General features: G+C 40.7%; 2 protein-coding genes across 3 annotated transcripts in view; one reads left to right on the top strand and one right to left on the bottom strand.

Moving 5' to 3' along the window:
• The window catches only part of BABAM2 (BRISC and BRCA1 A complex member 2), a 442279-nt gene extending 435163 nt beyond the window's left edge, over window positions 1-7116 (bottom strand). The window contains exons 1-2 of the mRNA XM_068564980.1: window positions 7006-7116; window positions 3209-3360 (exon numbers count right to left, since the gene is read on the bottom strand). Of these exons, the coding sequence (XP_068421081.1) occupies window positions 3209-3336 (128 nt within the window). The 5' untranslated portion in view covers window positions 3337-3360; window positions 7006-7116. The remainder of the gene's footprint in view (window positions 1-3208; window positions 3361-7005) is intronic.
• Window positions 7117-7406: 290 nt separating this feature from the next.
• The window catches only part of RBKS (ribokinase), an 85826-nt gene continuing 81113 nt past the window's right edge, over window positions 7407-12119 (top strand). For both annotated transcript variants that reach the window (XM_068564588.1, XM_068564587.1), the window contains exon 1: window positions 7407-7602. In XM_068564588.1, the coding sequence (XP_068420689.1) occupies window positions 7508-7602 (95 nt within the window). In that variant the 5' untranslated portion in view covers window positions 7407-7507. The remainder of the gene's footprint in view (window positions 7603-12119) is intronic.

The raw sequence follows: 12119 nt of genomic DNA, 5'->3' as shown, positions 1-12119 counted from the left end.
TAGATTCTTGCCTATCTATTCCTTCTGTGAGTCAGACCTAGAATATAGATACTCTGGTACCTCATCTCTTCAAGGGCAAGTAGCTATATATAGTAACAAGACTGGTTCTTATGACCCCTAAAAATCAGTCTCCTCATTTTATACCTTCCGTGTACACTGTGTCCTACAGGGTATGCGCCATTTGAGTTAACAGAAATTCCAAATGCTAATCCCAATTCTCATAACTGAGTGCTGCTGATCTAAAAGAAAGGGAAATGCCAAAAGTGACACACCAAAAGAAAAAAATTCTCTTCTCTAACTCTGCCATTGTTTTGCTATAGAAACTTGAGGAATTCACACTTTGGTTGATGGAAGGATTGAGAAAAGAATTGTTAATGAGCTTCGAAAGAACTTTCGTGAATCTTTCAGCCACGTACTACATAAAAGGCATCAATAATGCTCTAGATTAATAAGGCTTTTCACATCATTTTATGTGTAACAGCTTCGTTAATGTAGGTAGAGGTATTTTTATTCTTTTTTTAAATCAAAAGAAAGTAAATTCCATAAATACTACACGTCATTAAACACTGTTTCAAATATTTTTCACAGAGCTAGTCCAGACAGAGCCAGGTTTAGTGTATTCATTTCAAATTGATCATCAGATCCACTATTTGCATTTAAACACTCAACTAAACATTCAGGATTTGGGAAGCACCGAAAAGGGAGTCTACAAAAAAGTAAAGTGACCTTATGTTGATGAATCCAACTGTTCTCTCAGAATACCAATAGAAGAGTAGGAAGTTTGGGTTTATATGTTTACATCATCTTACATAAACCAGTCCCCAGTCCTCTGGCCATCAGTCCCCTCTCATGTCTTCAATACCTCTGAAAAGAATGTTTGTGACAAACTAAAGAAAAAAGACCTTTTTGCGTGTCCTAGCCATACAAGCCAGCAAACATCCCTGGTACACAGATGTGTTTTTTTAATGACAACTTTAATGAGATATAATTCACAAACTATAAAATTCACCCTTATAGGTGCATAAATCCATCATTTTTGGTATATTTACAGAATTGTGTAACCATCACCACTAATTTTAGAACACTTTCATCACCCTAAAAGGAAACCCCAGGCCTGCTAATTAATTAAATTGAAGGTAATACCAGATCTTTTAAAAAGCAGCCTACCATTCCAATAAAATGTCCAACTAACCTAGTCTTCTCTAACTTACTACCTTATATCCAGGTCTTCAGCTTAGTATGAAAATAGCAAGATTTGCAGAAGGCAAAAACAAAAGAGCTTAAAAAACAAAAGCTAAAAGAGAATCAAGAATGTAATGTTTCTAGTAAGAAAATGCTCAAAAAATGATGGGGGGCTTCCCTGGTGGCGCAGTGGTTGAGAATCTGCCTGCCAGTGCAGGGGACACGAGTTCGAGCCCTGGTCTGGGAAGATCCCACATGCCGTGGAGCAACTGGGCCCGTGAGCCACAATTACTGAGCCTGCGCGTCTGGAGCCTGTGCTCCGCGACAAGAGAGGCCGCGATGGTGAGAGGCCCGCGCACGCAATGAAGAGTGGCCCCCGCTTGCCACAACTAGAGAAAGCCCTCACACAGAAACGAAGACCCAACACAGCCATAAATAAATTTAAAAAAATAAAATAAATTAAAAAAAAAAAATGATGGGAATATGCTCAAAAGCCAACTTGACAGGGCTCTCAATGACAAAGGCTAGAACAATTGAGCCAAAAAAATAAATGAATATAGTATTTGGATTATAACCAAAAGAATAAAATAAATACCTAAAAATTCATACTGACATAAATAAATAACAGAAGAAATAAATAACTGGGGGGGTGGGAAGGAATAGTGCTTCTTTACAGAATTCAAATTACTAAATGTGGGAGGAATAGGGACATTAAAAATCACCCCTATACAAGAACCACAGTAACAATTATTGCAGGCAAGAACAATTAATGGATGCTGAAATTAATGGACAAAAGTATGATGAGAAACAGAACATCTGCACAGTCTCAAAATGTCACTCCACAAGACACTTACGAATTACAAAGGGAAAGTCAGTTAACTTTACAGTAGAGAAACCTGGTACACACAATCTTAACCAAGTGGTCAAAGTTAATATACCAATAACTAGACTTATGAACATCATGTACTCCCTGATTTGATGCACTGAAAATGGTACAACATCTCTTCTGTAGTATTCTTGGGTGGAAAAATAATGTTTCTCACTCTAATAAAGGGAAGACACTAGACAAACCTGTACTGAGCAACATTTTACAAAGTAACTAACCAGTGCTACCTTTAAAAGCTTAAAAATCATGAAAGACAAAGAAAGACAGGAACTGTCACAGGTTGGGAAGACCAGGAAGACATGACAACTAAATGCAATCTGCATCCTGGATTGGATCCTGGACCAAAAAAGGACATTAATGGGAAAACTGGCAAAATTCAAATAAGGCTTACAGAGTAATTATCAGCATGTAAGGATGCTAATTTTCTGTAGCATTTTTGTACCTTTTCTTTAAGTAAATGTATTTCAAAATAAAAAGTTGGGTTTGCTTTTTTTTTAATTGGGGTATAGTTGTTTTACAATGTTGTGTTAGTTTCTACTGTACAGAGAAGTGGAGTTCCCCGTGCTATACAGCAGGTTCTTAGTAGTTATCTATTTTATACATATTAGTATATATATGTCAATCCCAATCTCCCAATCCATCCCACTCCCTACCCCCCGCTTTCCCCCCTTGGAAAAAGTTGGGATTTTAATGCAACATTTCTGGCCTGAGATATTACTGTTTCAACTCAGTTGTGAAAAATGACTCATTTTTGGCTATTATAATTTTCCTATTAGGAGAGACTCTATCAGATAATGTCAGATTTGCAATCTCAAATCCCAACTCTTACAGTGCATACTGAATTGCAGAAGACACAGCAAGAAAACAAGTCAATGATGAAAAACACACTTGCTAAAAACCACACGGCACACTGTTAACAAAGAGATATGCCTTTAAAAAAAAAAAAGAACATTCTGATCATAAAGCGATGGCCCACAGCACAGCTAAAACAACTTGAAACATAAAATGTCAAGAACTGGACAAAACCAGTCAACACGTGATAAGGTCATGACTTGATGAATTTCTGTGGTGTTCAATTTTTACAAGCCTGGTGAGAAAGGTTTGCTATTAGGTAAAGCTTGGATTGGTTCTGGTACATACCCTGATTTCAAGTCAGTTATCCTCAAACAGTTTGTAGCATCCAGTCCCACTTTCCCATTGCGGACCACGCTAGATATGAAAGGGGAGAGCATTGGAGAAATTCGGTTCAAGGCCACTTCCGGAGACATTTTAGCTTGACTTGCAAATCACCACTGAAAGGAGAAGGAAAGAATGATGATCAGAATATCCAAAGGAACGAGACATAACACGCTTCCTGGAAACTAGCACAGCACACAGAAGTATCTCTTGCATGATACCTCATTTCCTGTCTTAGAGCAGCCTCTTCCAATGACCCTCTGGAAGAATCCATCTCCCTACTGCTCACCTACTCGGGACGCAGACTTTTCAGGAGCAGCAGCAACCCCTGAAATCCAATTTCCTCCCCCTTTCCAAAGCCAATGTCTACGTTGCCTCACTGTACTTAAAAGCTGTCCCACTCTATCTTACAACTGGCAGGTCCTACCTTAGTTGAAGCCTCAAGAAGTCTTCACTGACAATCCTCTTCCGCATCACACAAAACACACACATCACTAGGTTAGGAATCCCTCCCTCTGTGTCCCCACAAACAGTAAGAACTCGATTGATAAAACTATGTAAAATTCTAGAAGAAGCATATCCTACTTGCAATTGGTACTTACTAGAAATTATTTACTTCTGCTATAGCTCTTTTAATTACTTCCCCTCCACAGTGTATTATAATTACCTGCTTAGTGATCTCTTCCCTGCAGAACTTTTTTTTTTTTTTTTAATAAATTTATTTATTTATTTATTTATTTTGGCTGCGTTGGGTCTTAGTTGCTGCGTACGGGCTTTCTCTAGTTGCGGCGAGAGGGGGCTACCCTTTGTTGCGGTGCGCGGGATTCTCATTGCAGTGGCTTCGCTTATTGCGGAGCACGGGCTCTAGAGTGCAGGCTCAGTAGTTGTGGCGCACGGGCTTAGTTGCTCCACAGCATGTGGGATCTTCCTGGACCAGGGCTTGAACCCATGTCCCCTGCATTGGCAGGAGGATTCTTAACCACTGCGCCACTAGGGAAGTCCCCTGCAGAACTATCTTGAAACCCTAGTGTTTAACAAAAGTACCTGGCACACACTAAGCACCCAATAAACATCTTTTAATAACTATGTGAATAAGGAGACAAAAGCTAGAGAAATATTTAGGTATGAAGAGAAGACATTATGCCCTCAAAAAATTCGGTAGAAGATAGCATATCTGAGATGTGGCAAAAATCTACTTAACAATTAAATCATGAAAGCACACACCTATCCAGATATTAAGCAACACAAACTAACATGGATCTAAAAGTTTTTGACTTTAAGGCACTAAGAAGTTCTTAGACTTGAAAATACAAAAGTAAAACCAATAAATCATCTCTAAGTTACTTGGAAACCCACGGGGCTGGAGGAGGGAGTACCTGAATTCCTCTTAATAGATTTCTAAATGAAAGCCTCCACTTTCAGAGGTGAGTAAGTCAATTTAAATGATCATTTTCTTCCTCGATCTGAAAGGGTAATCCCACATCAAAAGCAAATTAATTTCCTGCAAGTTACAATTACAAGTAAATGATGTTCTCGTTCTAGTTTTCATATATAATGCCATATGAGGATTTACAGCCCCCTGCTAAACGTTGAAAACTAGTACCTGTTTTAATCACTTCAGAGTAGTAATAAAGGGCAGTGATCTTTCAAAAAATAATAACACTGTGACCCTACATAGTGATGACACCCAGAAGTACCTCTGAAGCAGATAAAGCTTTATACTTTAGTACTCAAATCATCCTTTCTGCAAATATAAAACGACCTCCTCTTCCGACCACTTAACAGATGATCTTCCTCCACCATTCCAATATTTCATCACAAAATAAGAATAAACATCTAATGCACTGTATTCAGTCATTAAAATCATGTACATTTTCATAACACTTTATCACTTATAAAGAGCTTCCATATACATTAGTGCAGTGGACCTTCACAACTCTGGACGGTAAGGCATATATCAGAATTCCCATTTTACAGATGATATGGATAACTTTTATAATTTGTCTTTGAATAGTATACTAGACCATATTATCACTTTGAAGTCTATTTTTTTCCTGTTCTGCAACATTTCCACTTTTATTTCTACCCACTGATGTCACAGTTCTTGAAAGGATGCTTATCTAGATCATATGCAAAACAGAAATACTCATCTTGGAAAAAGCAAAAGGACCTTACCTACATTACAAAATTATTCTTCCATGTATTTCCCCCCAATACCTATTATTATTTTACCTCTCATTTCTATGAAAAAGGGAAACAGAACCAACACATTCTGAAAATCTACTGAGTATCAAGCACTATATTATCCATCTCTATCTGTAATTTCATTTACTTCCCAGTAACTACCTTGTTCTCTGATTAGTATTATTGTTCCCATTTCACAGATAAGAAAACCAACGCTCGGCAAGACTAAGTAACTTGTTCAAAGTCACAAACCTAGCAAGCAGAAGGATCGGAATTCAAATTCCGATCTCTCTCAAAGTCCACTATACTCATCTTCTTCTCAAATAAACATAACTTCAATTACCAAAGAGAAAAGCATCAAAGTGAATTTATGTTTCTTTTAACACATACATCTAGTAAAATGAACAAAAAGTCATGAATTTAAACTAATGGTTGCTTGACAACTAGAAACAAATTAGACTACTGTTGGCCTACTGCTGAAGCTGGCCTGAGTGATTCACTAGGCAAATGCTAAAGGGAACAAACCTGCTCCAGAAACCAAACTATACTTCAGGTGACAACATCCCATCCAATTCAGCAACTGTCATGACCTTAGAATGACACCTGAAGGAATGAATTTGTCTTTGTTTCCAGAACAGCCATAATACTATCTTTTGACAGTGCAAGATTTCATGCAGCATTAAAATGTTTCAACCGTAGCTGTTGTGACTTCTCTAAGGAAGAGGAAAAAAAAAAAACCTGACTCCAAAATCAGAGGTCACCAAACAGCCAAGAATGATGGTTCTTTGGCTTTTGAGCCAGGGACACGGATGAGAGATCACCCCCCAGTAGTAGCTTTTACACATCAAAGCACAATAATAGATCCCAGATAGTCAAAATTTTACGGTGGCCAGCCTCCCTTGAATGCTAGTTGTGCATTTTCTATTTCCTGGTTTTGACGTATAACATACAGAAGGAAAGTGCAGAAATACAATTTTTACAGGGGTCTGCTGCCTCAAGATAGGGTCACATGAGGTCCTTTGATGGGTAGTCTGGGGAATACAAAGACGTCTAAAGCATCGCCTAGTTTCTTGCAATTAAGATGGGATGACAAACACGGAAACATGTGCCCAGCTTACGTCATGGAACGGAAAGGGGTGGCGTCCTGCTGCGTCACGTCGACGTCATACAGCGCACGAGGGAAGTTACACTGGGAAGCAATTTCTCCAAGGGGCAACATTCAAGAAAAACAAGTCGGCTCGAACCCAAAGAATGACCACCCCGCTCTAAAACGGGACAGCTAAAAGGGGACGCTCTTCCTTCCCCCAAACTGTATGATTCCCTCATCAGGCGGGAAGGAGGGAGTCTGAGCTTATTCAGGGACCAGGGGGCGGGCTAAGTGTGGAGAGAGCAGCCTCTGGCCTTGGGGGCTCGTTCTTGAGGGGACCAGCGTGATGGGGATGAGCAGGGCATCTTTGGAACAGGGGCCTTCTCTATAGGAAGAGAAGGCGAGCCCTGGGCATATTTAAACCACGGTCCTCAGCGCCACCTGTGCGACTCGGGATCCAACCTCCCCGCACCAGCCCCAGTCCAGGTACCTGGAACTTAGTCCGATCGGTAACCGGCGACTACGTGGGGGTACAGGTTACCCGAGCGCGCCCCCGACCGACGCACCAACCTGCGCGCGCACCGCGGGCCAGATGCGTGCGCGTCCCCGGACGTCCTGCCCCGCCCCGCCCCCTCTGCGGCCCAGGAGCCGGGCGGCGTGCGCGTCCCCGGCCGCGCCAGGCCGGGCGCTCGGAAGGGCGTCCCCGCAGTGCCTGAAAGTTCTTTCCTCCGCGCCTGCCTCGTGCGCGGCGAGCTGCGCGGAGCGTGGAACGATTAGGAGGGCTCTGTAACGAGAGGCTGTGCAGGGAGACAATTCCTGGGAGAACTGGGGGCAGTAGGTGGGCGGGGTTATTTCGGGCATCCAGGTGGGCGACCCGCGTGGGCGTCCGGAAGGCCCGCGTCGTTAGGGAGCGTGGAAGCGGAGTCTCTGGTTACGGGGTCGGGCAAAGGTTAAAGGGCAGCCTCCAGGTGGGAGAGCGCCGACTTTGCGCAATGGCCGCCTCTGGGGAACCCGGGAGGCAGTGGCAGGAGAAGGTGGCGGCGGCGGCGGTGGTGGTGGTGGGCTCCTGCATGACCGACCTGGTCAGGTTAGTCCGGGGCCCTCACGCAGAGTCTGCGGCTGGAGCGAAGGGCGGACTGCGCTCTCTCTTTTCACTGCCTTGGCACTGGGGCTCTGGGGATGGAGAGTGTTGACTTGTGGTGTGAGCTCCAGGTTTCCCCAGCCCGCAGCGTGCCTTGACAGGGTAGAAGAGTCAGGGTTTGAGTTTGTAAACGTAACTGTCAGATGAGGGAACATAAAGGCCGGGGTGTAGGGAAAGCTCTGGTGTAACTAGCAGCGCCTCCAAAGACCTGCTCCTGTTTTCTTGACCAGGCTGCTGAACTCTCCTCTGGCTAGCCGAGTGACTTTGGCCACGTCATTTTACCCCCGAGAATGTGCCCGCCTCACGGCGTTGTTTTGAAGACTAAATGAACTAAAGTGTTTTGAGCTATAATATTATCCAGATTGGGTATTATTCGTGTGAACGTGTATAAAATGAGTGGAGCAGAGGTCAAAATTTTAGGCGGTCATCTTTCACCGTATTGATTGTTGGCTTTCCCGCATTTCATCTTTACCGCTTATTTTTCAGTATTAGAGTAACCATAGGTTACCTATGGCAAACCAAGTGTGAGTCAAAATAAAAACCCGTAAACACAATATTTACAACCATTTTTTTTAAAAGTGATCAAATAAACAAAATATGCTAGATGAAAATAGTTGAGAGTGAGATTGGATGAAGAGATCTTCCCAATTTATCTTTTTTTTTTAATGAAAATGGCTTTTTTGATTATAAAAGCAATGTTTATTTATTATAAAGAAAAAAAAAACATATCCCAAGAAATCCTACCATTTAGGTTGCTTCAGTTTAATTTTTTGGTGAGTGGCATTTTAGATATAATACTATTTTTATATTATAAAAATAAAAAATGATTATACTACAGTAAGACTTTATCTGTCCTGCAACCTTGCTTTTCCAAAGGATAGCCGAGAACCTGGAAATATGAAATAAAAAGGCCTTGGGACAATCAGAATAAGTCACCAAATCCCTGCACTAAACCACCTGTGTTTTACTTAGAAAATAGTTTTAGGATCTTCACATAACCAACTTAATCTTATATTGCTTAAAATGTTTATAAACTAGGTTATCACATTTCCAGACCGAGATTAGAAAGGTGGAGATTAGAAAGGGGGAGAGACTGCAAGGGGCAGTTATAGTAATCACCAAAAACTTGAGTGAGGACAGTGTATCAACAAGCAACAAAAGAGTTTTAAATGCCAAGAGCCTGGGGAATTCCCTGGCGGTCCAGTGTTTAGGACTCTGCGCTTCCACTGACGCGGGCCCAGATTCAGTCCTTGATCAGGGAACTAAGATCCCACAGGTGTGCAGTGTGGCCAAAAAAACAAAACACCAAGAGCCTTTTTTTTCCCACAGATATTTGAGCTACATTGTGCCAAGATAGATGTGCTTCCTTTAGTGACAGAACATAAAGTCCAATCTAGTTCTGGACATTTGGTGAAGAGGCCTACACATCTTTCTCTAGAGCTAGAGTCAGCAAACCTTTCTGCAAAGGGCCAGATAGTAATTATTTTAGGCTTTCTGGACCACATTTGGTCTAGGTCACATATTCTTTTTTATTTTATTTTTTTTTAACAGGTACAGAATGTAAAAACTATGCCTTACAAAATCAGCCTGCAGGCCATAGTTTGCTGACTGCTGTCTAGAGCATCACCGTCTGACAGTTCACTATAGTAATTGATGTTACTAGCAATGACTCTTTTCAAGAAAAGGGAATATGGTAATCGTTAAATTTTATATACAAATGGGGCACGTGTTTTATTTTAGAAATAGTTCCATCAAATATACTTAAAGTTTAGTTACATAAAGGAATAAACCTTCAGATATCTAAAATAATTCATTCCTTAGAAAATCCATCTAGCTAAAATTTTACCATAATTCTATACGTGAAGTACAGAAGAGAAAGAAAGCTAAATAATTTTCCCACGCACTCTCCCTGAATAAGAATGCCAGGGTTAGAATTCAGAGCCACCTTCCTGTTAAACTAAGAGCTTTCTGTGAAGCTTGACCATCACACATTAACGCTAATTATAGTACTTTCTGAGATGAATACTCTTCAAACTTTGGGGAGGGCAGGGTCTCAAATGCCCATGTTAGCATCTGTCAGGATTTAAAAGCTTATTTCAGAGCTAGAGGAATTTAGAGATTATTTATAATCTCTAAATCTCTTCAGTTTATAGATGAGTAAAGTGAGGTCCAGAGAAGAAACTCTTACATTGTGGATAACCTTTCCTTTTTTTTTTTTTAATAAATGTATTTTATTTATTTATTTTTGGCTGCATTGGGTCTTTGTTGCTGTGCAAGCTTTCTCTAGTTGCGGTGAGCGGGGGCTACTCTTCGTAGCGGTGCGCGGGCTTCTCATTGCAGTGGCTTCTCTTGTTGTGGAGCACGGGCTCTAGGCATGTGGGCTTCATTAGTTGTGGCTCGCGGGCTCTAGAGCGCAGGCTCAGTAGTTGTGGCTCACGGGCTTAGTTGCTCCGTGGCATGTGGGATCTTCCTGGACCAGGGCTCAAACCCACGTCCCCTGCATTGGCAGGCGGATTCTTAACCACTGCGCCACCAGGGAAGTCCCTGGATAACCTTTCTAATTTCTCTTCTCTTGCCATTTTCTTTCCTTTATAAGATATCCAGGTTTCTGTTCTTCACATGAGTCACTATTAAAACTTTTTATTCCCCTATAGATTCTCTCCCACGACTTTACTAACAAACTTTTCATGATTTCTTTTCTGATTACTTCTGCCTCTGAAGATATTTACAGAATACCTGAGTATAGGATTTTTATTTAAAAGCCTGCTTCTGTGATAAACTTGGGTCCAACTTCACTGGTTATGGTACATATCATGATTGTATTATTTTTCTATTGCTTCTGTAACAAATTACCACAAACTTAATGGCTTAAACAGTACAAATTTAATACTTATAATTCTGCAAGTCAGAAGTCTGACACAAGTCTCACTGGGCTAAAATCAAGTTGTAGGACTGCGTTCCTTTCTGGAGGCTCTAAGGGAAATCTTTTTCTTGCCTTTTCTAGCTTCTAGAGGCTGCTCACATTCTAGCTCATGGCCTCTTCCTCCATGTTCAAAGCCAGCAATGTCATCACTCTGACACTCACTCTTCTGCCTCCCTCTTCTACATTTTAAGAACTCTTGTGATTTCATTGGGCCCAAATGGATAATTCAGGATAATCTCATTATTTTAAGGTAGCTTATTAGCAGCCTTTATTCCCCCCTTGTCGTGTAACATTATGTACTCACAAGTTCCAGGGATTAGGATGTGGACATCTTTGAGGCAGGGTTGGTCTGGGGGTGGGGCATAATTCTGCATACCACAGTGATTAAAGTCAAAAAATCTTATAATACTTAGAGCTTGGAGAATCATTGAAGCCTATCAGTCCATCCTCCACATTTTACAGATGAGGTAATTAAGAGAGGTTAAATGACTCACCCCAAATCATACAGCCAGTTAGTGGGAACCCAGGTTTCTCAACCTTTATCTTTCCATTATGTCATTGTACCTCTAACTCTGGCTCATATTTATTGCCCTTTTCATGTACAGTTCATTTAAGGGCTTATAGTCTGTGCATTCATTAAGTGTTTACTTTGTAAGCTGGCAAGGAATAACAACTAAGGGTTTATAATGTTCAGGTCTAAAGATAGTATCGTCATTACTGTTCCTTACTTCCTATCTAAGTTTAACCATAACCAGCCTGGACACCCATGCCTATACTGTAAAATCACTTTAGAAATAAAACTACTTCAGTAACTAAGCCCTCTTGGATGGCATCCAAGTCCAACTCACTTTATATATTACATTACTGTGTGCCAGGCACTGCTAATTCAATCAATGAGCAACTTTTTTCATTTCTAATTTCAGTCCACTATGAATAGTAAGCTCTATGTACTAATAATTTTTAAAAATCATTAGCTCACCCAACATGACAAACAATGAACATTATTTAATACCCACCTGTATTTATCATTATTCTCTTCCTCCTTCAACAATCATCTCTGAAGTTCCACATTGCAAAGATAAGAGAAATCAAGTCTGTTCTTGTGGAAAATTAAGTCAAAGTTCCTGCAAAGACAGATTCCCATGAGAACCCAACAACAGATGAAACTTTTTAGACGTTAGGCTCATAGACCTTGGTTAATCATGCTTTCACTAATCTTTATTTCTTATGACATGTGTCACCCATTTTTAAAATTATTCATTCAGCAAATATTTATTGATTTTATACCATGTGCCTCTGGACTTCCCAAGGTGCAGAGGATACAGCAATGAAAAACACAGCAAAAAATCCTTGCCTCATGGAGCTTACATTCTAGTGGAAGAGACAGACAGTATCAGTTAGAAATAAGTAAAATACATACTCTGTTAGATAAATGCTGAGTAGGAGAATAAAGCATGAAAGGGGGATGAAAGTAGTAATTTTAGATCATTGGCCACGGAAAGCCTCACTGAGAAGGTGATTTGAGTAAAGACCTATAGGA

The sequence above is a fragment of the Eschrichtius robustus genome, chromosome 15 (genome assembly GCF_028021215.1).
Source record: "Eschrichtius robustus isolate mEscRob2 chromosome 15, mEscRob2.pri, whole genome shotgun sequence".
NCBI classification, from domain to species: domain Eukaryota; kingdom Metazoa; phylum Chordata; class Mammalia; order Artiodactyla; family Eschrichtiidae; genus Eschrichtius; species Eschrichtius robustus.
The sequence above is the reverse complement of the archived record's forward strand: the minus strand, read 5'-3'. Positions and strand labels throughout refer to the sequence as shown.